The sequence below is a fragment of the Chroicocephalus ridibundus genome, chromosome 3 (genome assembly GCF_963924245.1).
Source record: "Chroicocephalus ridibundus chromosome 3, bChrRid1.1, whole genome shotgun sequence".
In the NCBI taxonomy this organism is placed as follows: domain Eukaryota; kingdom Metazoa; phylum Chordata; class Aves; order Charadriiformes; family Laridae; genus Chroicocephalus; species Chroicocephalus ridibundus.
In genome coordinates this window covers 54,684,065-54,706,948 of record NC_086286.1, presented here as the reverse complement: position 1 = coordinate 54,706,948, position 22,884 = coordinate 54,684,065, and the positions used below count along the sequence as shown (strand labels likewise).

General features: G+C 42.2%; 1 protein-coding gene across 3 annotated transcripts in view; it reads right to left on the bottom strand.

Annotated features, from left to right (window-relative positions):
• The window catches only part of AGPAT4 (1-acylglycerol-3-phosphate O-acyltransferase 4), an 83,470-nt gene extending 61,011 nt beyond the window's left edge, over window positions 1–22,459 (bottom strand). For all 3 annotated transcript variants that reach the window (XR_010070316.1, XM_063329196.1, XM_063329198.1), the window contains exons 1-2: window positions 22,333–22,459; window positions 7,421–7,651 (exon numbers count right to left, since the gene is read on the bottom strand). Coding sequence is in view for 2 of the 3 variants with exons in the window: in XM_063329196.1 (XP_063185266.1) it covers window positions 7,421–7,598 (178 nt within the window). In the remaining variant the exon portion in view is untranslated. The remainder of the gene's footprint in view (window positions 1–7,420; window positions 7,652–22,332) is intronic.
• Between the last annotated feature and the right edge of the window lie 425 nt (window positions 22,460–22,884).

The following is a 22,884-nucleotide window of genomic DNA, read 5'->3' as shown; positions in this document are numbered from 1 at the left end:
CTATCCCTCAGTATTATTTTGTGAACAAATACCAATACATTTTTTTTTACTTACAGACACGTTTTCAGGAGAGATACAATCCAGAGCTCTTCGAAAGACTGCTTACTACTAGTATGTTTTGGGCAAACAAAACCAAAACCTTGAAGTCATAAAATTTAGAAACACAGACTGTTTAAAATTGGAGCACAGTTTTGCCCCGTTAAGGGATTTTTTTTTAAAACACTAAAAGGCAATACAGCTGCAGAAGCTAAAAATATGCTGCTACAGAGTTCATAACTTCTCATATATTATTTTAAATCAGAGGAATACCTTCTGCAGCTCCTGTTTGGATGGCTTCAGTAAATCAGATACTACTTTCTCACATTCTATTGTCCTTGCTAGCAACAAAAGGTGAGATCACTCCTGTCACTTTGCTCATTTTTCATGAGATCTTTTTTATGATGCAGTGCTAAGTATGTTACTACACTACTTATAAGGAAGGGAAGACAAAGCAAGTTAGAAAATTAAACATTACTGTATGATGACATATACATACACTCCTATCTGCTCCAAGCATATTTTATATTTAACGAAATCTGTCACACACAATATACCCCTATGAATTTAATTTTTGAGAGCAAAAGAATCCAAAGATTCAATGATATCCACCATTCTAACAAAAGTAGATTTTAAAGAAAGCTCATCATCTACCCTTATTGTACATGGCTCAGTGATCAACAGCAACGATTGGAACTTATAAGCAAGACACCCCACTGAGTCTAACATGTAAACGCCTACTTCAGATTTGCAGGGAACATGGGAAGAAAGCTAAGACTGCATTACAGAAATGAGGTATGGCAATGGTTTGTCCAGAGTTACCCAAGGTAGCCCGAGTGCTGAGAATAAAACTGCTACAGCAGCATGCAGGCTGCAACAGACACCTCACCAGCCAGGTAAGTACTTGGGCACCTGCCTAGTCAGATCTGCCATGCTACCATAACTATCCTGCCCTCAGTAGCGGAATTTATCTGGACTGAAAGGAACATGGGCATTTCCTTGGTACGCTCTATTTCTACAGTTATTCCCATGGCACGGCTTGAGGGAAAACGAGAAGGCTAAGATGATGGTCTGGCTCTCCAAAGGTCCAAATCAACATTTTCTCTTTGCCATGACTATCAAATCTGACCTCCAATTTTCCCTTGGTATTTGTTGTAAACCATTCATAGTCTTTACCAGTGGCTTTGTACGAATGTGGTGTGTGGAACCAAGACAACAAAGGCTTATATGGACAAGTAGCACTTGAGAAAAAGTCATTTTGCACACATTACTCAAAACAACACTGCAAACAGGCTAAGAAGGCAGTCCTAAGTGCCCTGTGAAAGCTCTTCGCTACATCTACATTGACAAGCACAACTCAATTTGCTTTATAAATAAAACAGTACACGATTATACTAAGGACACTGTGGCATACTTTGAACAACAGCAGATGGCTTCCTTCTGCAGTGCAAGATGGCGGTAGAGGGAAGTGGAGGAAGAAGCAAGCCCTGCCTCTCTGGGGCCCTCTTGCTTCCCCCATCCCTTCCCGCTTACTCAGCTGCACCAGAGGAGAGAATTCTCCTCTCTGTCCCAGCACCACCTTGGTACGAACAATAAGCAAAATAGCCAAGGGCTCCTCTGAACTCCAAGTGGGCAGCACATGCAAGGAAACAAAACAATCTTGAGAATTAACGTGGCCCGCATACTACCACAGAGCCTTATTTGGATGCCCAGTTCTCACATTGCAAAGCCTACAGTTGTAAGTGGAAGGAATGAGCTTCACTGTCTTGTAACAGCTAGCCAAGATGATGAACTTGAAGCAGTGCTCAATTTCTTCTGGTTTTGTTTCTAGAAAGCTCAGTCATAAGAAGAATAAGTTTCCATCTTGTTTTTGCTGCAGTCAACGAGCAGGCATCAGGGTGCCTCTTTCCATGCAAAGAAGGGCCTTCCCCTCAGAGGGATTTACAAACTGCAGCCTACATAATGTAACTTTACCCAGAGGTGTAATAACACCCCTTTCATAGCACAAGAATAGGTATTAGTACTACTATAATTTATTTATGAAGGCAGATTAGAAGCTAAGTCAATTGTTTTTAAAGCCCTTCTGCACCTGTCCACACCACTGTGCCATTGTTGGCAGCTCTTTTGTTTATGCAAAGTTCACCTCGTGCCGCAAGCCAGCAGAAGGCCAGTTTGCCATTCACGCTGGGAGCACAAGGTGGATCTCAGCACAAGGAGAAGCGAATTTTCCCCCAACACAGTGGGCAGCAAGAGGACAAGTTATCAACCACTGCTCCACTCACAGGCAAATAGCTTCCTGAGTAAATACACCCAGCACCACTGAAGAAGCCATTTGTCCTGTATGTGGATGTCCCACTCCTATAGTCTTGGCACACAGCAGAGTTACATCCAAACAGCCCGCAGGAGCCCAGCACACTCTGCTCACCCGAGGGTAGCACTGCACCAGCCTACCAAATACAAACTGGTTCAGGAAGCACAAACCACTTTCCCTCTGCCCCAGTGAGCTACGCAGCCATCTGCAGACATGGCACTAATAATCAAAACAACCTGTGTTTGGCCAACTTTACAAGCTAGTGCAGAAAAGCTGTGCATACCCTTTGTGGTGGTTTGCTGTCCTCAGACAAGGGGGAGGAGGAAGATGTATTCCCACCTCTTCCAGTTCAGGCACAAACAGCATCCATGAGAACTGTGATGTATTCCACACTAAGTGCTTCCTTCCTTGGCATACATCTTGTCCCTCAGTCTTTTGGAAAAAGAGACTGAGGATAAGATGTCCCTAAATTATTTAAAAATAAAAAATAAGATTGATCGCTTGTCCAACCTTTGTTCTAAGGCCATCTTCCAAGCACACTTATTTTTAAAATTTTTATTGTTACCACCTTGTTGAGGTTTGCAGTGTTCAATTTCCTTATTAGAGGTGCACTCTGTGGAGTTCAGTATTGGGGAGAGTGTATCAGGGTTGTCATTTTACAAAAGAGGGATTAACAGGCAGTTGAACCAGTTAGTGAACATATACTTGGAGCCAGAAAATATTTTGTGAAAGTTAGAAGTCCAAAGGTTTGTGGGTTTTTGTTTTGTTCTGTTTCTTTAAGTTTAAAACGCAACAGAGGGTGCGTAACCCTTACTAGTCTTTTAGCACTAGACCATTTCAAGACCAAAACAGACAAAAGTCTGCTCTTTTCAAGTTGAATGTCCACTCTCTGCAACTAACAGTCTTCAGTAAAGTTTGAGAAATACAAAGGAAGGAGGACTAGAATGTAGCATTACCTTGTAGATAGTTGTCAAATGGGATAATGGCATCAAACAGGAAGAGTTTATTCATAGCAAAACATTAAAAGTATTTTGGAGATATAAAAGCAACCCAAACTGCAATCTGGTGAATGGCTAACACACCATGTGTGGAGCAGGAGATTCAAGCTGAACAATGGCTGAACATTCACCTGATTCAAATTTCATAAAAAGCCATGATGGAAAAATTGGCATTTTTTTCATTTGCTACACTGCTATTAGAAAGTTCTCCCCGGTGCTAAAACACAATTAAGCAGGTCAGTAGAGAAGCTAAACTCACCCAATCTGACCAACCCAGGATTCACAACTGGTTTGAAGAAAGGCAACAACTTCTCAATACCAAAAGGAGGCTGAGGGGAGACCTTATCACCCTCTACAACTACCTGAAAGGAGGTTGTAGTGAGGTGGGGGTCAGTCTCTTCTCCCAGTAACAGGTGACAGGAGAAGAGGAAATGGCCTCAAGTTGTGTCAGGGGAGGTTTAGATTGGATATAAGGAAAAGATTTCTTCCCCAAAAGGGTTATCAAGCATTGGAACAGGCTGCCCAGGGAAGTGGTTGAGTCACCATCCCTGGAGGTATTTAAAAGACGCGTAGATGTGGCAGTTAGGGACATGGTTTAGTGGTGGACTTGGCAATGTTAAGTTTATGATTGGACTCGATGATCATAAGGATCTTTTCCAACCTAAATGATTCTATGAATACTTTTACTTGAGCTAGTCTGGCTTGATTCATGTGAACAGATAACACCCCGACTCAAGTTGGACTACTGAAGTGAGAACAAGTCATTAATCACAAGAGCAGTTTAGCTTCCCATATGCAGTATGACAGCAAACGTTGCATGTGGAGAAGTGAGAATATTATGTTCTTATATTAAAAATGAGATAGGAAGAAAAGGAGTAGAAGACAACAAAACAAAACCAAACCAAAAAATTTCCCACAGACCACCGTGTCAAAGACTAAATGCTCTCCCCTGATTTTATGGAATCATTTATGTCTGCCTTTGACATCAAATGGAAACTGACTGAACTTGCAAGATCTAAAGATAGCTGCTGCTTTCATTCCATTCTTAAGTTGAACCATGCCTGTTCTGTTTCACTCTTTGGTTGACTTGGTGACTCAGGCTGTACCAGCCACTCAAAGCAACATGATGCTTGCCACCGTCCTGGCTTCAGCTGGGGTAGAGTTAATTTTCTTTCTAGTGGCTGCTGTGTTTCAGATTTGATATGAAAGGCATGTCAATCTGCATATTGTTTTAGTTGTTGCTAGGTGATGTTTATACTATTCAAGGACTTTTTTCAGCTTCCCATAGAATCTGAGAAGGAGCATAGGCAGAACAATGGAAGGGACAATGGAATGTTACATACCACAGACATCATGCTTGGTATATAAATGGGGGGTGACCGGGGGCGCGAATCCACGATCACTGCTCGGGATGGGCTGGGCAACCAATTGACCAGGCAGTGAGAGTGAGTTGTGTTGTATTACTTTATCTTGTATATTCTTTTACCATTATCATTATTATTATTGCTATTTTCCTTTTTCTGTTACTGTTCTATTAAACTGTCTTTATCTCAACACACAAGTTGTTTTTTTCTTTTCCTTTCTCCTCCTTTTCTCCCTCTTCTCCCTGCCCTTCTTGAGGGAGAAAGGGGGAGAACTGCGCAAGCAGCTGCGTGGTCCTAGCTGTCAGCTGGGGTTAAACCTCAACAGTCACCATTGCAAAGCACATGCCTCTTTACGTTCTCCAAGGTTAAGCTTCATTTTCTCAAACTATAGGCTGTTTCCATGACACTCATCAGACCCATACAGACATAACTTATTAGTCAGTACACCAATGGCCCCCAAAATGCATTATCTTGCACATACGCTACTACACAAACACATCGGGTTTGATTAATTGGTCTACTGCATTCTTCAGTTTTTCCAAATACTTTTTTTAATTAACTATCATTTTCCCCTTTTCAAATATCACGCAGATAAGGGTGACTCATATCAAATGTTAGCTTGCTCTGTTGTAAAGCTAAAGTAACTGTCTTTAACCTAGAGGTAGTTTGTTCTGAGCATGACTGTGCAAACACCTCACAACACAACCTTTGACAGTGGCATCAACACTGAAGACTAGATCAGCAGCCCCGAGTACGAAGCCATCTGCCCAACAAAGGACAAGCACACTGTCTGTCACTCTCACACGGTGATCAGCCCCCAATATAGATGAGACTAGATTGAGGGCAGCTAAAGGGTTCAGTCTGGAGACTCTAGAGTAGCTGATGTCTCTGCGCTAAGTAGCCAAAAAGGAAGAATGGGGAAGAAGGCACTGCATGAAAAATAATAATAATATACCTACATATATCTGTATACAGCTGTACAGTATCTTCCACATTCCACAGCTTCAAACGTATACTATGCTACCAGGCAAAAGGTAAAAACCTGGCCATATTCATGCAACTGTTCTTACATACAACTGAATAGTACTTGCAAACTCACTACTTCAGGGACATAAACACAGACTGCAAAAATGAAATTTTTCAGCAGGAACACCCTCTCTGTATTACAGAAATCATAAAACAACACGCCCAAATTATTTAGGCCTATACATGCTGATACAGCTTTGAAATTTAAGTCAAAAGTATCTTTAAAAACAATGCTTTAAATAGTTGCATATCAGAGTCACTGATGAGAGATAAATTATACATGGTGGCCTCCAATTTGAGACGTGTGGCAGATTTCTCCCTCAAGCAGTTCATTATGAATACTAACAAGGCTTTCCCTTGTTAGGTTCCTAGTGGCAGAACAGGTGACCTGAAGGAAACCATTTTGCTGCATTTCTGCAACACAATTCTTAAATACTGTGCTGGAGGGCTATTTTCCCTAGTATGAAACCATCCACAACTCACTTGGCATTGATGGTGACATCACACTTGAATAATCTTTAGGCATGCACTTTGCAACATTTTCATTTTTAGAAAGTACTTTTGAGTTTCAAAAGGCCAAGGGAAATCTCTCTGGAAGGTGGGCACATTTAACAGCACATTCTACTGAACACAGGCCCATTACCGTATTTTTTAACCGCTTCTGTGGAGAATGCTCTCTGCTGTAAATTGAGAGCAATTAAGTAGAAGTTAAAAAGTTGCACTGCAATACCTCAGTGCTGAAACTGCAGTCATAGCTCTTTAAAAACAAACATATAAGCAAACCGATAATATCAAGAAAACTACATATGCTGTGATAATCCATTGTTGATGCATGGAGATTCTATCAACCTCCTACTAACAAAGAAGAAATTAATGGATACAGGTCACATTCATTCCATGAGAATTACCTGTTTAGACAAGTGTTAGTGAATTGTCATGTCTCTCAGCAATTACAAAGGTCTGGTCTTTCTACAAGTAATATCCTGAGCTTATGCTCCCATCTGCTCCAGAAAATAAAAATAATTGCAACCCCTGCTTCTTTCAATGCTTACAGCCTACCTGCTATATTCTACATTATAACTGTATACATATACTGAATACATACAGATGCAGCTTAAGGCCTGAAATGCCTATTCAAAGAAACAACAGTTTACAACTAGCTTAAGAAAGAAGCACATGAAATCAAAGATTTTTCTTTTTTTTATCGTTACTTCCCAGTCCTGAACAGTATTCGCACATTAAACACTTAAACCAAGATCATAAACAAAATCATCCATGATAAAAAGATTGACAGCATTATTGGAAGTGACTTGTTAACACTGTAAGCCTACAGATAATGCATGTCAGCAAGTTCAGCTATTATTTGGCCAGTATTTCTCATTTGGCTTAATGGAACAGGATTAATAGCCAAACAAGAGGCATTCTTTCTTCTACATCCTGAGTCAAGCAAGTATCACAGTATAAAAAGAGCAAAACATTTCAGCAGAACAGGACATTTCAACAAAGCATACACATCCTCACACAAATGCAAGTGGTGTAGGAAGCAGTAATGACCTTTCATTACTTTTATTACTACATTAATGACCTTCATTTCAAGGTTACTTTGAAATATGTTTCAGAACTTTTCTACCAATTCTCTCAAGACAAAATATGGAAATATTTTAAAAAACAAAATTAAATCTTACGGCTTGAAATGCAGTAAGCCAGCCTGCAGTTGATCCTCCTGAACAGTTGCTTGTTGATTGGCCAAAGTATAAGTGTAAAGAGTTGAATGAAGTTAATGATCAGTCCTGACACTATAAATATGTAGCAGATCAGAAGGTGGCAAATGAATTGAGACTTCAGAAAACCAACGATGTCCATGATTTGCTGAGAAAGCAAGAAGGTACCTTCAGACCCAAAATTCAGAAGACAACCTGCAAAACCAAACAGTATCAGTGGTTACAAAGTGCATTTATTTCTCTGAACAGACTGTTAATACAGACCTCCTGTTTTACACTTAAATACACTAAATACACTAAAATGAAAGCTAATTCTATTGTAGAAAAAGGCCTGATGACAATATTCACAAAAGTAAGCGTGGAAAGAGAACACCATCTTTCTGAATGAATTTACATTTGGCTTTGGAAACAAATGTTCACATTTCAGTCTGCAAAACCCATCAGCATATGGCTCCATTCCATGGACTACAGTACTCCTCTATCAGGTCTTTATTGATAAAATATGTGCAAAATAACCCACTTAAATTTTTATTTGAATTGTCTGGACTACATAATATATATACTGTGGCCTCTGCTGTCTTCAAGAGCAGCTCCAAAGTAAACGCAAGCTTTAGAACTTTATGTTAGAAGTTGCACCTTCCTCTACAGGCTATGCCAGCCATGCTCCCCAACCAAGAAGTAGCAGCTGCCCCTTAATTCTAGCTTTATTGGCTTGTTCCCTACTCACATTCAAACAAAAGTTGGTTTTGGCAAGAGAATAAAAGCTTGGCTATGCACAATACACACAATTTGTTCAATTATTCCTTGAAACTGTAATTCTGTCAGTTACAGTCCATAAGCCCAGAAAGGAAACATCAATAACAGTACTAACCCGTGACCCAGCAGTATTTCCAGAAAAAAAAAAAAAAAAAAAAAATCAACTCTTACATTACTTAAGAAATGCTTGTATAATTTTGGAAAGGACCAGTCCAACTATAGTAGCTGAGCATTCAGAGTAAGTGTCCTCTGCCAAGTATTCTGGCCTACCAAATACTGCATGGACCTTCCCCAACCGTCACTACCACCAACACTAGTCTCATTTGTTAGGAGAAAAAATATGAAGACATGACCTCTCAGTAAACAAAACCTCAGTATTTTGAATACAGTCAAGCAGAAGGTGCTGCCATCCTGTTCCATTCCTACACTGTTTCTCCTTCCAAGGCACCGGAGAGTTTGCCCAGTGAGGAAGCCCTGAGACAGTGTTTCTGAATGTGCCAGTCATAGGCAATAACAAAACGACAGCTGTCAGCACCCCAGGGAATTAGCTGATGAAAAAAATCTTTATGCCTATCCTTGTAGTTTATATGAGACCCCATTATGTGAGGCACTAAGTCTAGATCAGTGTCCTGAAACATTTGTTTTACTGCCCTTGCTGACTATGCTTACCACAGCAAAGAGCACACACGCTGCAAAGCAACAGCAAGTTATTTAGCCAGGTTTTCAACCGCAAGGAAGATGAAGAAAAATTTAAGAAAGAGAATCTGTATTGTTGTATAATTTATATAGAGAATTTATGGCAGTCCCAAGCCTATTATTAGCAGACAAAATGTGCCCTTGTGTATCACAGACTTTGTTCCCTTTATCTTGCTGTACTATTCAGTACCAGAGCAGACATCATCTGTAGCTCAGAATGGCAGAACAGGCCTCTGTTCATTGTAGTAACTACTGTCATGATACTTGCACAATGCTTTTCCAGCTTTAACCAGCCATTCTATTAAAGTTACGTTTCTGAGGGTGGCAGACAATTTATTAGCATGGGCTTTGATAAAAGGCTTTGTTTTTGTTGAAGGCTAAGTAGAATGAGAAATGTTGTCTAGTAGGAACCATTGCAATGATTCATGCAGCCCCTCCATTGCACACTTTGAAGACAAAGCCAAACACTTTTTTTAAAAAAAAAAAAAAAAAAAAAAAAAGAAAAAAAAGGCAAACCCAAGGTTTTAATACGTTTACAGTGAAAGATACAAGATTTCACCTCCCTAATTCAGACTACTGTACTTCACCAAGTAGCAGGATTAGATCACTTCTTTAAAACAGAATGGAAGCAACCAGTTACTTACAAGTGTGTGGTTTAAAAGACTGTGCAGTCTTTAAAAACCCTGATGACTCGTTTTATCCTACCGTCCTTGGCTAAAACTGATCAAAAGTTTTTTGTGCTAGCTGGCTTGTTTAACTCCATCCCACAGAATCACTCTAATCTAATGTAACTCCCAGAGATGGGTAAGGGACAGGATCAAAAAATTTCCATATATAAAATAAGATCAAAGCACACTGCCTACTTACAGTGGAGACCTGAAAATTCACTATTTGATATAATCAACAGAAATATACTGTTGTAGGCAGTTGATCGACAGACTGTGACAAAGAAGAATTCACCAGAACATTATTCCAACAATTCAGGGTTTTTTTCATTGTAATAGTAGTCAAACTGCATTAAAATGTTATGTTTATGGGAATCATTTACTTCGTACTGGGTCTTTAAAAAAAACTTCACAGAATTAAAATAAATAAAGATGAGATGACCCTGATAAAACATAATTACTGTCTTACAATTTTATGATGCCACAATGGAATGTTTAAAGTAATTTATTCCTTGCTTTCACACCTCAGTCATCAAATTTCAATTCTGTAAAGCTTCTAAGAAATGTTTTAAAGGCAAACTAAATCTACTTAAGCAGTACCACCGAAATGCCTCTAACCTAACCGGCTTGTAAAAGGAACAAGAAATTAGAGCCACTGTTTAAATTTTGCTTTTCTGGAAAGTAGAGAGACCAGAGAGATTAATTTTCTTTTCTGATTAAATGCAAGCTGTTTTCCCTACAAAATTTGCAACCCAAACATTGTATACAGAGCGCTAGCTAAGTGTTCTGTTTCTCAGGCATAAGCTCATTCTTAGATTTTTTTAATATGATATTTTTGGAATGTTTTCATTACCCAAGAAATGCAGTTTATTCTTGGTACAAGCAACAAAATAGCAGAAATTTATTTTCAGGAATCAATTCTGAGCTTATGTAAGAGGTCTAGAAGCTTGCTTTTTAAGAGTTCATAGGAACTTCTTCCACTTGCTCTTTGTCTTACTAAAGTTCCTCATGGGTAACATCAACGTAATACCAGTTTAAGTGATAAAGAATCAGGTCTTTAATTCTTAATCCATGATGCTGGTTTAATAAATTACACTGATTTCCTTATAGATAATGACTGAAAATGACAGCAATCTTTTGAAAACAAAAGCGCCAGGCAATGCATTTTCTCAGAAGCCATTAAGATCGGAGAACTGCCAAGAAGCTCTCTTCTATCAAACACCCCTTAAAACGAATTAGGAGAAAACGGCCAGGCAGAGGATCAAAAACAGATAGGGACATTCGTTAATAACAGTTTTCCTTCAGATATAAAACAAAAAGACTCAAACCTCAAATGTCTGTCTAGGGAGCAAGTCAACAAGCATCTGTTCATGTGACTAGGAGATAACAGGATCAGGTTTAAAAGCAAACTCCACAACTATTCGTTCTACGTCTTTTCATCAAGTTTCATTCTTCAGCAAGATCCACTGTGTTTTCTACTTTAACTACTCTCAGCATTTCCTTCTGCTTGTAACAACTGACCAGGAGGACATAGAAGAAAAGGCAATGTTACACCAGTTATATGCAAGGTGAACACCTCTCTTCTGGCAGAGGCTGTGGCCAATTAACAATACTATTTCATACCTCAAAGTCTGTAAGAGTTTCAAGACTATAACTAGTAATCTCGTAAAGAACACAACCACTTTCACTTTTACAGAAAGGACAAGAATGAAGCAAAGAACTCTCACCCACCTTGTCCAAAGCTTATGTAGTAAATAGAGTCCTTGGAGTGTGCAAAACAATATGGTACCTATCTATCTGACAGCATCTGGACTGAGCTAATATTGTCCATACTTACAAATAGATGCAAGACAGCACTATACCTAGTTATTTTCAGAACAGCATGTTTCAAGCCTATGCAAAGGCTTTTCACTTAGGTCTACTCTTTGATAAAGTCCTTAAATGCTTTGCTGCAAGTTAAGAACAACCAAGCATATGATGATGCCCATTATTACATTTCCTCATCTAAACCAGATTCTTGGATGGATGAGTTACAGTGGCCAAGGCTATGAATATACGCTCAGGTCAGATTACAGCAATTTCAGTAGTGCCTCTAAGTGAATTTCAGTTACTATCAGAACAGCACAGATAGCAGCACTGTATTTCATATCAGAGTCCATTTTAACAATGCTTCTGTATATGAAATACATATGCAAGGCAAGTCACAGGAAGCCCTTGTGCTCTTTCTCTTTTTGATAGTGGGGGTAGCTGCAGGGATGGCTTTTGTAAGAAGACACCAGGAGCTGCCCCCAGCATCACACAGAGCCAATTCCAGCCAGCTCCAGGAGGGACTAACTGCAGGCCAATGCTGAACTCATCAGTGGTGCTGGTGGTACTTCTGTGATAACACATTTAAGAAAGGGTAAAAAATTCTAATCAGCAGCTGTGAGTGAAGAGCGAGAATAACATGAGAGAAACAGCCCTGTAGACACCAAGGTCAGTGAAGAAGGAGGAGCAGGATACACTCCAGACACCAGAGCAGATATTCCCCTGCAGCCTGTGGTCAAGACCATGGTGAAGCAGCTTGTCCCACTGCAGCCCATGGAGGACCATGGTGGAGCAGATATCCACCCTGCAGAGGACCCCATGATGCAGCAGGTGCCCTGAAGCAAGCTGCTGCCCATGGAGGAGAGTCCACTCAGGAGCAGGCTTTTTGGCAAGAACTGTAGCCTGTGGGGGACCCCAGGCTGAAGTAGTCTGTTCCTGAAGGACTGTACCCTGTAGGAAGGATCCCATCAGGAGCAGAGGAACAGCACAAGGAAGAAGGAGCAGCACCAAGAAATGGTTATGGACTGACTGCAACCCCTATTCTCCGTGCCCCTGGTGCAGTGGCAGAGGGTGGTAGAAGAGTCAGGAGTCAAATTGAGCCTGCGATTAAATTAATCTTCCCCAAGTGGAGTCTGTTTTGCCCATGATGGTAACTAGCGAGTGATCTCCCTGTCCTTATCTCAACCTACAAGCTTTTTCATCTTGTTTTCTTCCCCTGTCCTGCTGAGGACAGGGAGTGAGGGAGCGGTTTGATGTGCACCTGGCAGCCAGCCAAGGTCAACCCACCACAGCTCCTCAGAAAGTCCCAAATCAGGGAAGAATTTGAACATATCTTAAGTCCTTCCCCCAAAGCTAAGGGAACTTAAGAATGTTTTTAGGTTTTCCTGAGGAGCCACACATTCCTGAACTGCATATTTTGTAACACACACCGCTACAAAGGAGAGGTCAGTTTGGCTGTTTCAAAGGCTGAAGAATGAATACCAAATACCAGCAAATTTAGGATTTCCAATTTATAGACTTGCTATAAAACTGAATTTTTACTTATTTTCTATTGAGCACAGAGATAATGAGCATAACAGAGTATAAACTGAAGAAACGAAAGTAACCCAGGAGTTTTTGAAATGGTTACCATATAATAATGCTTTCCCCTTCCCCTTTTTTATTTTCTTCCTGCTGTGATCTAATGTAGAGCAAGACAGCTAGGCAAACGCTGCATGCCTGCCAGGACACAAGCTATCTATCTGTGTATGCATACTTTCTGCTGGTAAAATGCACAGTATAGCTGCTGTTAGCCCTGACAGCCTCAATGCTTGTCCTCTTACCACGTAGAAAAAAAGAAAGTGTTTATACAGCAAGGCAAAGGGGGATGATGGCAACCTGGGACAGACACGCGTAGTCAGGGAAGGATGGGGAAAGATGGGAAGCCACTGCCCAGGTTCTGGTGAAAAGCTCCTTCTTCCAGGAACATGAAATATTCAGGGAAAAGGGAGCTGGGCTTAAACACAAGGCAATACAGAACTCCTGGAGATGCAGTGTTAAGGGACTGCAGGGTTTGATGCTGAGGGATGCATTTATTTGATGAGGGCAAACCCCCTGAAGTTAAGCACTTCTGCTCCAAGCTCCTGCAGAGATCCTCAAAAAAATACGTCAGGGTGAAGTACAACAGTTATCTTGGCTGCAGAACATCCAGTTCACAGAAATAGCAGTGGAAGGCATGTTGCTTCTTCCCAGCATGGCAAGTGTTGCTCTTCAACTGTTTCCCACCTAAGGTTCTGTATTTTAATATATATATGTGTATATATTTCTCCAAAGCACAATATCTGCAATTTACTTGGGAAAAAGAAAAGAAAGCGCTGCATTAAGATATTTAAGACCTGGAAGAGACCATCAGAGTTCAGCCACAGAGTTCAGTTCTGGGGAAAACAGAGTCTTTCTGTTTCATCTTTTACTTTATCTGAGGCCGTTAATCTAAGAAGTTACTTGTGTTGCCAACAAAGGCAACATAAAAAGCACAACTCAAATTTAGGGACTGACCAAGGGAGCATGACTAAATAGCAAACAAAAATTTACAGGAAAGTATACTGAGAATCTAAGCAGGATGTGGGCTATGCTGTCACACGAATATAAGCGACCTGGATACCACCTCAAAAATAAGCAGGATGAATAACAACAAACAGCCTAGGACAAGCACCTATCTAATGTTCTCATAGCCAATTTAATATTTGCTCTCATAGGCACCGTTAAGTGTTTGGTCAAAGGTAACCAGGCCCACACATTACTGTCATCTGGCACCCTCCTCTATAAAAACAAACACCCCAAAATGTGTTTCTGCCCAGCGACTTCAGTGGGTGATCTGACTTGCTGCGTAAGTACAGGTGGCTTATCAAGTAAACAGGATCTGAATGCCTGCAACAAACTAAACCTTCTCAAATATATATATGTACATCAGTGTTTATGATACATTGATTAATGTACAGAACAGTCAAGGTACTGTTTGAGGCAACTGTACATCTGAGGTTCAGAGATCAGAGTCTAATTAAGCCATTGGTCCTTAATGCATGACCTGTGGAAAATAACTCAATTGTGAGATCTACAACATTGCTCTTGTGCATGGGAAATTAACCCATTAAAAACTACAGAGGCAGCAGGGACACAACAGCAGGATGTTGCCACCTGCATCATAGTATTTATCCAGCATCAAGGGCACATCAAGATCACCTCTGCACTGGGTATTTCAGGAACAGATCCAACACAGGAGGAGCTACTGAGTTCTCCAGTGGTTATTATAAAAACATTTCTTTCAGAAAAGCCTAAAGAAATGGGGTAAGGGAGGGAGGGATAGAGACAAAAGATCATTCAGGAGCTGGTATAAAACCAGGGTTGCTTTTTAAAAAAAAAAATAAAATAAAATAAAATGTGCCAGGAGCCCAAACATTCTCTTGATGAGAGATAAGCTTTGGAAAGGAGGTTTCTCCTATGAAGATTCACAGTTTATGCTTGCCAAACACTGATCACTCATCTTGTTTTAAAGAACTGTAAATTAGATTCACAGCAACACAAAGGGTCAGCACAATGTACAGGAGCTGCCTATACACTATACGGACAAAATACTTCCCCCCACATCCAAACTAGCTTTAGGCACAAGGCAACAAGGAAACATGGAGCACATGTTTATTTTAAAGCTTTAAATATTTAATCCTCCTATTCTTACCCATAATGAGTTAGTTACAAAGTTAGGCTACAAAAGTACCACCTCCTAACTCCAGTTCTGCAACAGACAGCTTTCCACACTACTAACACACATAAGCAAGTCTATCCAGGCAGAGAAATTTCACATCCATTCAGCAGACTTCGTAGCAGGAGCAAGTCCATTTCTATATGCCTAATCAAACCCTTCATGGATAAGATTAGAAAATAGTAAGGATTTTTGACAATTCTTTCCTGGATTTATCTATCCCCTTTCATAGGAAAAGCTCCAGCCACTTAGAAGATGCGAGTGAAGTAAGCCTAGCAAGATCTGTCTTGCTGTCCCTGTGTTACACATGGGGAACTCAGAACAACGCTGTTGGAGAGCTTGTGACAGTCACGTGGCAAACTCATGACAGAGTCAACTCCAAAACCACAACGTATCAATTCCCTCGGCTCCAGCCTTCAACATAAACCAGTGGTTTTCATCCTCCTTTATTTGCCTTCTTGCCCATGCTCAAGTTTCCCTTGCCAACATCTTCTGACAGGCCACGTATAGACAGCAGAGAAGGAACGGATATATTCCACAAGGATCTTCAGTGGCAGCAGATGGTGCAACTGGTATAAATGCAGGAGATGGTTCAAACCAGGATGTATGTGCTGATCTAATGAACTCTACTTCCCCTTCCTTTCTCCATTCCTCAAGAAATTAAAACCGAGTATTCAGCAACTTGGATGGTTCTGTACTATAAACTAGAAGTTACAACTTCTAGTTGTAGCCAAGTATGGCGGGCATGTGCACACAAACATACATCTCTCTCATTATTCCTACCCAAGAAGGAATTAAAGGTGTTGCTAAATGTTTCAAGGACAACAATCAGAAGATAAAAATCATCAGCACTAGGAAAAAGATAATTTTCTTTCCTCTGTATGCTCCCATAAAATTACATCTTTATATTTTCTGGAATTGTGATTTACATTTTAGTAGTTTTAGGACACCCCTTTAAGCCTGTTCCTAGAAGTCTAATTCCTAACTTATGTGGCTCTGTTGTTTTGTTTATTCAAGAAAGCCAGAAAATGCAATTAATGAACAATAAAGTATTTATGGCAGCAAAAAATCTTTTAAAAAGATCTGGAAAGTGGAAGAGATAGGGCATAAATCACTGAGCTGAGAAAAAAGCCTTGGTGGCAATGTTTTATAAATGGGAGTTCCACCACGAGACCGTGAGCTGGTAACAAATTTTCTGCTGTCCCCACAAAAAAACAGTGAAAATACTTTTAACATAGTGTCTCTTTCCAAGCAGCTGTATGGCCTGCTAGAGACAACCATGTTCTCCCACTTGGGGGATCTGAGCCCTGCTCACAACTCTGCCACAGATTCAATGACAACATGGGATGGGCCATATCCTCTGTGCTTCCTATTCACAGGAATATGGGGGAACAGCGCTGACCTCGTCTGTGAGGGGAACCAAAAGCTTCCAGTAAAAATCACAAGATGTTGTTAACAGTGCTGGAAATGAAAAGTGTCATCCACCTGATTACAACTCCAAGTGAGCTGTTAGTTTTTTTGATCTTCTATGACAGTAGTGTGCCTCCTTCAGCTAAGCCATTTGCATATTTTTAATTAATATGAAATAACATTCACTAGTATGCTCTTTGAATACTAAGGAAATGTTAAACAGAAAAAGATTTGCAACTTTTTTTTTTTAACTTCCAAGTATTAATTTAATTTGTCTGTATTCTATCATATGACACTAAAGAGTATGAAGCAGATGAATTCCTCCTTTATGAAAATCACATCCCAAAATTGGAAACAACAATGCGTATACAAGATGTAGCCACACCAAGACAGGGATACACAGAATATTAATATTTATTCATTAAGTGTTTTCTAATGCTTCTGTCTGTATAAGATAGTTTAACTGAAGAATGAGTGCGACAGGGAAGCTTCCATATTTATTATTCAAAGAAAATCAACTCCTGCCTCAAAGAGGTAACAGCCTATACTTAGAAAAACATGTGTCTTACAGCTGAGATATTGTTGTCATGGTTCCAAAAAAATAAGATGCCATCTTCACTGAAAGGTTCAGCTGCACCCACACACAAAACAATCAGACACCCAGATGCCAAGTAAAAACCCAAACAAACATGGTCACTGTTTTACCCACATTTCAGTGGTCCTATTCCACATCAGTTTTCACTCGCCTCTGCCTCTAAGACAGGAGTGTTCAGAACTGTTTTGCTACACCATGAACTTAGAACCCTTTCAGCTTCTTCATTCTCCCCAATCATCAGTCCCCTAGCAGCCTGATTTAATTTGAGAACTTCAGAGAATAAAAGCCTTTATCACAGGCACCGGATTTACCAAGTCCAATAATAATGGGAGGTTTCATTTTGGACCTGATTCAAATCCTGTTGAAGGCAAAAGAAATATCTCAACAAGCTTCAGTAGTCCTTGTTGTTTGGAAAACGTTATCCCTCCAAACAGCCAAATGTGATATAACTGATCAATGAACTTGTGTTCTCAGCACCTAAAGCCAGGGCTAGTCAAAACCACCTTAAACTTCCAGCGAAATCATTCAGAGATAGTGCTTGATCCAACAGCATTTACCTTACTGGATGGCAAGTGTCCAGTAACATTTTTATAAATTTTGCACTAAATTAAGCATCAGGTACATCAATACCTACCTGGATTTTCCACAACATCTCTACACAACTTCAGGTGCCTAAATCCTTTTAAAAGACTGGCTTTCAGCTTTTGTCCTGCTAACTTCAAATAAATTTGAGACAGTTTTACATGGCTTAAATTCAGAATGAAGCTTTTCTCTGTCTCCACTTTGGGTGAAATGCAGTATTTATGCACACTCTCAGAGGTACAGGCATAGGCATGTAAAAACCACACAGTGACACCCTGAAAGCTCAATGAACTAGGGAACAGCACTTTTCTAGTTATCTTTCTGCTCAATTACAACCCTATTGCACCTTTCCCACTATTGGGCAACAGAAATGAACAGTTTCTTTCAATTATCTTAATCCTCTAGATACTTGGTTTACATTTGTTGGTTGTGGGAAGACAGTGGTATTGCTCCTGCCTACCATCTGCACATTTGGCAACATTGATGTTATTGTATTGTTTTACGGTAATTTTCACTAATACCTGACCAGGGGGGTGGTGGAAAAAAGGTCTGTGCAAGTTTCGGCACTGTCTAAACATATCCTCAGAACCATAAAATAAACTAAAACCTTGTTAACCCCTGACAAACCACCTGTGGCTTGAAGGGGGAAAACCTCACAAATGATTCAAGTGCAGGTGTAGGCTGCTGCAGATAGAATGCTTCCAGAAGTGCAAAGCAGCATCTGTAGTAATGGTATTTTCCAAAGAGCTGAAAAACATATCAAGAAGAGGCAAACTATAATGTGTGAAGACAGGGATAATGTGGAGACACGCGGAGAAGCAGAACACAGTTTAACTTTCACACAGACTGTAGTCACTTGAAATGGATTAAAAATCATGTGCCATTTCTACACATAGACTTCGCACAAATATAGTTGTCTTCAAAAGCAGGCTTTAAGTCAGGTCTTTTCCTTTTTCTGATAGGTAGAAAAACTTGCATCACCTGCCAACTGAATCTGCACAGGCAAACCTTTTCATTCACCTGGATCACGCTGGAAAACTGTGATCGAAATTTAACTTTGTTGCTCAGATTAAAGGGAAATCTGGAGCATGTCAGAATTTTTTCAGACGTTAATAAACAGTCACACATGCACATGAAATCAATGTGCTTGTCTCTGCCTGCAGCTTCTAACCTTCTGGCAAGTAAACCCTCTCTCAGTGACCTATACCTCTGACTTGTTTCCAGCCTGGAACTGGTTAATTGTCTTTCCCTGTTCCTATTATTTATGCTACAGCAGAAACCTCAAGCGAGGTCAGCCCTTTTGCAAGCAGCAGAAAGTGACTTCAGTGTTAAGCTCTTTGCAGCATAATATAACAAGACAGACAGAAGGTCTGAAGGTGAAAATGGACGCATAGAAGTAAAAAAGCTTTAAGTCCCAAACGAAGAGCAGACAGCCAGCAGGACCATAATCCAGCATCTCCCAACTGTGGGCTCATTACAGTTGCCAGACTGCTCTGCCCAGTTCCTAACACGTGGGTTATGGACCTTTTCAGGAAATCCATTACAGCCATCACCTTTTTCTCACATTATCAAAGAGCGGTCTTTACAGCATCATCATCCTTGCCACAACACACAGTTGTCATTCATGTCCATTTCCTCCTTCCCTGACCTTACCACATCTCTAGTCTGAGCTACTGGAGGAGGACTGGCAAAAAGCACAAAAACGAAGTGAGTCAGCAGTTTCTGGTCAGCACACAAGCATTACTCAGAGGTGATCAGGGTACTCACTACACAGTCAGATGTGAATAAGTTTAAGACCACCAAACAACAGACTGGTGGGCAAACTTCCCCAAATGCTTAAAACTGAATCACCGGGGAAAGCCACCCCACAGGCAAAGCACTTGGGCAAAAAACATACTCAGCTACTGCATGCCAGTGCCGAAACGCAACAAAGCATACAGGGTACTGCTCTCACTCACATTTCTAGTTTCCTTACAAAAAAAGCCCACTGCAATTAGTATAGCTAAATCAAACACACCTGAGGAGACAGTTGCCTTGACTCATATAATGTTTTCCTAATGAGGGAGGCCCACAGTTGCAAAAGCTTTCACTGACTAAAGCATACACACAGTGCACTACAATGCCTTGTAACCCTCTTGTTCCCTGCTCCCTTACAGGGCAAACCAACAGTAGTAGTAGTGATGCAGTTAGAGAAGTGCAGTGGACATTCAACGTTTTAAAATTTAAGACCAAATTACTAATGCGAGTTCTAAGGCCTCAAGTGCACATTTGTGACACAAGAACAATATCTTGCTAATCTCGGCACAGCTGTGACAGTGTCTTCCTGCACTGAAGAGATTTCAAGGGGCATTATTCCTAGTCTTCACCTGCCAGCAATACACCAGTATACAACAGAAAACAATAAACGACCTCTTTTCAGCACGGTAGAGCACAGTCGTAGGATTCTCATCCATCACCTGCAAGATAACCCTTCTCTTACAGAGGTCTTCTCTGTTATGGTACAGTAAGTACATTAAACTGTAAATGATGTACAACTGTCACTCCAGGAAAGCACACCTCACTCCAGAGAGAAGACGAGCACCACTTCAGTGCCTCTGGATTTTAGCTAGACAGAGCAAGACACTGAAAAAACAATCTCCCCACCAAACTGACACCTACTGGGTTTCAAGAAACACAGTTAATTACCGTGCTCTGGGCACAGTGTTCTCTGTTCTGTGACTCTGGGCAAGCACTGACCTCTCTGTGCAGTTTCTCCACTCCTAAAATATAATACAGCTTCTTGTGAAGCACTTACTAAAATCTGTTATTTCAGTGCTTGTCAACAACACAACCAAACTTTGCTTAAGAGCAATCTTTATCCATCAGCAGCTTACTAAACTTCCTCTCTTCATTGCAGGCTTTCTGATACATTCTTCCACATGAATCCTGGCCCTCAGTCTTCCATAAAACATGTCCATAAAGTTTCATTTTTAGATACAGCTTATTCAGGCATTGTTATGCAAAACATTACTAGGAAAGGGCAAAGCTATGCATAATATTTACACAAATTCCTAAAATGAATCAAAATGTATTTTAAACCATAATATTTGGAAAAACACAGCATTAGATCAGCTACAAACAGCTAGAGAAAGCTGCTGTCAGTGACAGCAAACATTTACAGCACTTCGACTATTGCAGCGATCCATTCAATCTTTATACAGAGGTAGTCCTAGCATAAAACAGACCTCCGTATGTTTACAGTAATCTTACCATTCACACGAGACTTCAGAGAAGAAAGAAGGCTGCAAATTTCAGCTTAAGCTGTTCCACACTAGTTTCCTACTCCACCAGCTTTTAATTCTTTTGCAATTCACTCTTAGTGTTAAGTGATTATCAGTGCAAGCTGAGGCTAGAATCGCCTGGTACAACTTCCTGGGCTGGACACATTACTGTTTTTAAAGAAATGCTTGGGGGACTTTTTTTTTTTTTTGAGAGTTTCTTGCATCCTTCCATCTCTTGTGAAGTATTTTCAGTTTTCACGTGGCAGCAAGGTTTCCCTCACCCACGCAAGTACCTGCATAAGGTACACCATTCTTAGATGTTTGCACACGGTCTTAAAACACTTACAACTCAGAAATGCATAACAAAGATAAAGACCAGAAATCTCCGTGTGGCATTGTTCAAACAGACTCTTTTCTTGGTTGTCCTTTCAGCCACAGGAGCAAGTGTTCACTTGTTGAAATAAATGCTACAAAGGATTACTTCTTAGTCAAGCAATTACCCCCCCCTCCCTTGGAGCCTTCCCCGCACCACATGGTATCAGCCGACACACCTTAAGTCAGTTTGTGGCCATTATTTAATTCGCCTTAAATGAAGACACACAGACAGATGAAAGGCAGAGCTCCTACAACAGGCGAACACGCCGCCAGGGAGGCAGGCTCCCTCTTCCTCCGCCTAACCCACCGCTCACGCTGCCTCAGCTCACGGACTTCTCGCTACCACGGGAAAAAAAACAACCCCCGCGACCTGTGACCGTGTACCCCCCGCGTCCCCTCCGACACCCCCCCCCCCCCCGCCGTGGGGGCACGCTATCCGCTCTCGCTATGGAGAAGCGCCTTCGGGGAGGAGGCAGCCACCAGGCGATCGCACCCGCCCGTTTCCACGGCAACCACCCTGCCCGTCCCTCCCGCCGGCCCCGCCGCCGCGAGGGGAAAGACCGAAAGTGGAAGGGGCCGCTGCCGCCGCCCGGCGCGGCCGGCCAAGGAGGGGAGGGGATGGGGGGGGGGCCCGGCGGGGCAAGGCTGCCGCAGCTCTGCCGTTTCCACGGAAACCCCGGCGCGGGCCGTGCTCGCCACACAAAGGGGGCCCGCGGGCGGCAGGAAAATTCTCGGCGGCGGCTGGGCAGACCCGGCCCGGCGGCGAATAAATCAGGCAACTTCTGTCCGCAGCCCGCCTCCCGCCCCGCCGGCCCCTCGCCTGGCCGCTAACAGCACGCCGGGGGGGCGGTTGTTTTGGGGAGGCAGGGAAGGCTGGTGTCGGGTTGTTTAGGGCTTTTTTTTTTTTTTCCCTAAGCGGGGCACCACGCCGGCCGGAGAAGAAGGGCGGCCCCACACCTGAGGAGCTCGCTGTCCGCCAGAGGAAGAGCACGTACCTGGCGCCGCCGGGCCTTGGCATGCGTGCCGCGCTGAGGCGCCGGGAGCGGGCGGCGGGGCGGCAGCCGAGCCCCACCAACTGCCACTAGTTTGCACGCGCCGGGAGGCGGCCGGCTCGGGCGGGGCCGCCAGGCTCCACCCGCCGGGCGGCTCCGAGAGGAAAAGGGCGCCCCTCACCTCCCCTCCCCTCCCTCCCCGCCGCCATGTCACTTCCTCCCGGGGCGGCGGGAAGGGGCGACCCCTCCCCTGCCCCGGCTTCGCCTGCCCCGCCGGGCGCCGCCAGACGGAGGGCTCCGCCGCTGAGGGGCGCGGGGGTGATGGCGAGGAAGGGGGGCCGGCTCTGAGGAGGGATTCGGAGCCGGGGGAAGCGGCGGCCCGGGCGAAAGGGGCGCTAGGGCAGCCTGAGGGACGGCGGTGCCCGGACTGACTGCTCGTTAAGCGTGGGGTGAAGATGGAAGGAGGGGGCAGGCCGGGCCGCAGGGAGGCGCTCCTGAAGGGCAGCTGCCGCGGGGTGAAGGGCACCTGTGAATGTCTGGCACTTGAAGTAGAAA